The following is a 2,951-nucleotide window of genomic DNA, read 5'->3' on the forward strand; positions in this document are numbered from 1 at the left end:
AGAATTCTTAATGACAAAGTTTCATTGCTTTTATTGTTTCAGTGCTACAAAGCTCATGGTGTAGGACGGAAACCCCGCGTGTCTTATGATAAAATGCATGGATTCAGCACATTGGATGACACGTCTTGCATGGCAATACAACGATGGCTGCCGTCGCTTATAGGCTATAGCTACAACACTGAATAAACATGAGCTTGTACAGTAAAAGCAAAGGTTCCTGTCATGTCTCTTTTCGTGTCATCGGCGCCAGTGACACCGGATTTTCTTTTTTTACACAGACTTCGTTTGTCAATCACACACCGCAAAGAGACTGTACCTGAATTAAAGTCTGTATATTATTTTTTGCTGTTCCATACAGTCAATAAACAATTCCTGCTGTCCGTTTAAATCCTCAGTCCAAATGAAGTAGACGCAAACACAGATGACTGTACTGTAGCCTACATAGTCAAGGTCTGTGGAATTTGCATTTTATAATCTTCTTGAAAGCACTTTGGAAGTCTTTGTTGAAGTAGGCATATATGATGGGGTTTAGGAGGGAGTTGGAGTAGCCCAGCCAGTTTATGACTGCGCCCAGCCAGTCGGGCATGTAGCAGCTCTCCGCACAGAAAGGCAGCACCAGTGCAACGATGAAAAAGGGCAGCCAGCAGAAGATGAAAGTCCCCATGATGATTCCCAGTGTTTTGACCGTTTTACGTTCCCTGGCCAGTGCTATTTTTCTCTTCGCCTCCGAGTTCTTTTCGTTCATGTTTTCGTAGCCCTGCGAGGACTGGGGGGTGTTGGGCAGGGGCAGGTGGGTCTTTGAGTTGCTGATAACTTCTATGATCTCCAGCGACTCGCCCTCCTCTCCATGCTTCACCGCGCCGTTTACGCACGGAGAGCTGGGTTTAGTCTCCTCGCTGCGCTTCCAGCCTTTGCCCCCGGCCTCCCCGTTGGTTTTCTTGTGAAAAATCGCCGGAGACACGGTCAAGCACCGGTCTGACACTTTTGCCTTCTCGGGTTTCTTGACCGTCTTTCGAATCCGGAACCGGGCAGCCTTGAATATCCGCCCGTACAAGACCAACATGAGGATAAGGGGGATATAAAAAGCCCCAAATGTGGAGTAGATGGTGTAGCCCGGGTCCTGGCTGATGGTGCAGGCGTCGGGGTTCGCCCTGTCCTCCGCGCTCCTCCAGCCTAACATAGGCGGAATAGAGATGGAGAAACCGATCAGCCAAGTCACGCTAATCAAGAGGGCAGCTCGCCTTGGTGTCCGTTTATTTACATAGTCGATGGGGTCCGTTATGGCCCAGTACCTGTCCAAGGCAATTGCGCACAGATGCAGGATGGATGATGTGCAACACAGTACATCCAGAGAGATGAATATATCGCAGATCTCCTGTCCCAGTGTCCACTTGTTCAAAACTTGGTAGAGGGCCGCCATGGGAAGCACCAGCACCGACACCATGAGGTCTGTTACGGCCAGGGAGCCGATCAGATAGTTGGCTACATTCTGGAGAGATCTCTCCAGGGCGATGGCTGCCACGACGCACGCGTTGCCAAATATGGAGCAGAGGATGAGGGCCCCCAGGAGCAGAGAGGTGACAATCTGGTAACTCAGCTCCAGGTCCGGCAGAGACCCAGAAGCCGTGCCGTTCTCACTCCCGTCCCAGTCCGCCACCACGTCCACCCCGTCAGGGAAACCGGTGGTCGCGTTGCTGTCGTTGCTGCTTGTTATAAAATCCATAACTCGCCCACACGGCGCACTCAGAGCGCGCCTTGCCCGGGACAGCGGGGGACAAGCAACTGGGGGGACAGGCAGGGCACAGTCAGTCCCTCAGACCGGTGCTGCTGTGCGTTTTACCGGGGTCCATCGGAGTTACCGAGTTCGTGCCGTCGCTCTCAGGACGCATGACGCAGGCGTGTTTGTGTGTGGGGGGGTCTCTCTCTGTGTGGGGGGGCTGTGTGTGTTGTAGCCCGTGAGTGTTGGCGGCCGGGGCGCTCACTGGTACTGCGAATCATCTGAGCCTGGTGACGCCGTGAATTCATTTATACCAGCAGCTTTGGGTACGTCAGACCATGAGGAGGTCGCCCTGGAGTTTTGTTCCCCTGCTCTCCTTGTTGCGCCGTCTTTCGCTGCAGACAGCCGATGAGGGGTGCAGAGCTCTTCTTTCCTTTTCTCTCTGTTATACTTGCTCTTTTGGACTTACTGTATTTCTTTGTTTTGTGGATTTTGTTTTAGTTTAATCATAGTTTAAGAGTAGGCAAACAGGACTAACGCTGCTTGAACGATTAGTTGCAAAAACTACTAAGAAACCGGGCAAATTTGTTGGCAGGTTATTCGACGTCGCAGGGGAAATTAGCCTAATCAGTGACAATTAAACTCGTCTTTATCTTTAATCATTTGAATTCAATTCTTTGGTTTAAGCGATTTTTATTCAAAACAGACATTGTTCATCAGGGAAATGAAGCGAAAGGAGGAATTGAAAAACGAGTAAAGGCTGATTGTTGAATTGAAGGGCGCAACATCACATTTTGAGTCGAGATGGGAAAAGAGGCAACATGTTGTTGAGAGCGCACAGTAGTTTCAGGACCAGGGACAGAGCCACGGCAGTCCTGAGCGGAAAGCTGCTGCCATCTGCTGTACACAGTGGGTCTGCACCAAATAATGGGCACTGCATTACCAGCACCGTGTATTAGCAGTTTAAGGTCGAGTAAATATCAGGGATGAGGAAACAGGGAGGAGAGGAGAGGGAGAGAAAGAGAGATGGTGAGAGGGAAGAGATGAGAGGCAAACTTGAAAAAGCCAATTGTAGTGTGTGTGTGTGTGTGTGTGTGTGAGAGAGAGAGAGAGAGGGGGGGGGGGGGGGGGGGGGATAAAAAAGTTACCATTCATTTGCAATTTCACAGGAACACCTGACCTTGTGAATAGAGAAAGTAGACTGCATGCCACTTAGCTGATGCAATTTTTTCTC

At 50.3% G+C, this 2,951-nt stretch overlaps 1 protein-coding gene across 1 annotated transcript; it reads right to left on the reverse strand.

The window, feature by feature from the left end:
- Positions 1 to 445: 445 nt before the first annotated feature.
- On the reverse strand, positions 446 to 1,723 carry LOC139666404 (5-hydroxytryptamine receptor 1A-alpha). The gene has a single exon (XM_071545607.1). The coding sequence runs from the start codon at positions 1,721 to 1,723 to the stop codon at positions 446 to 448; it is 1,278 nt and encodes a 425-aa protein (XP_071401708.1).
- Between the last annotated feature and the right edge of the window lie 1,228 nt (positions 1,724 to 2,951).

This window comes from Centroberyx affinis, unplaced genomic scaffold (assembly GCF_046629955.1).
Source record: "Centroberyx affinis isolate AG114_WGS23_722 - 3 ecotype Tasmania unplaced genomic scaffold, CSIRO-AGI_Caff_v1 ptg004984l_1, whole genome shotgun sequence".
NCBI lineage: Eukaryota > Metazoa > Chordata > Actinopteri > Beryciformes > Berycidae > Centroberyx > Centroberyx affinis.

Coding starts and splice junctions, on each gene's coding strand:
- LOC139666404 (XM_071545607.1), bottom strand. CDS start 1,723: ATGGATTTTATAACAAGCAGCAACGACAGCAACGCGACCACCGGTTTC.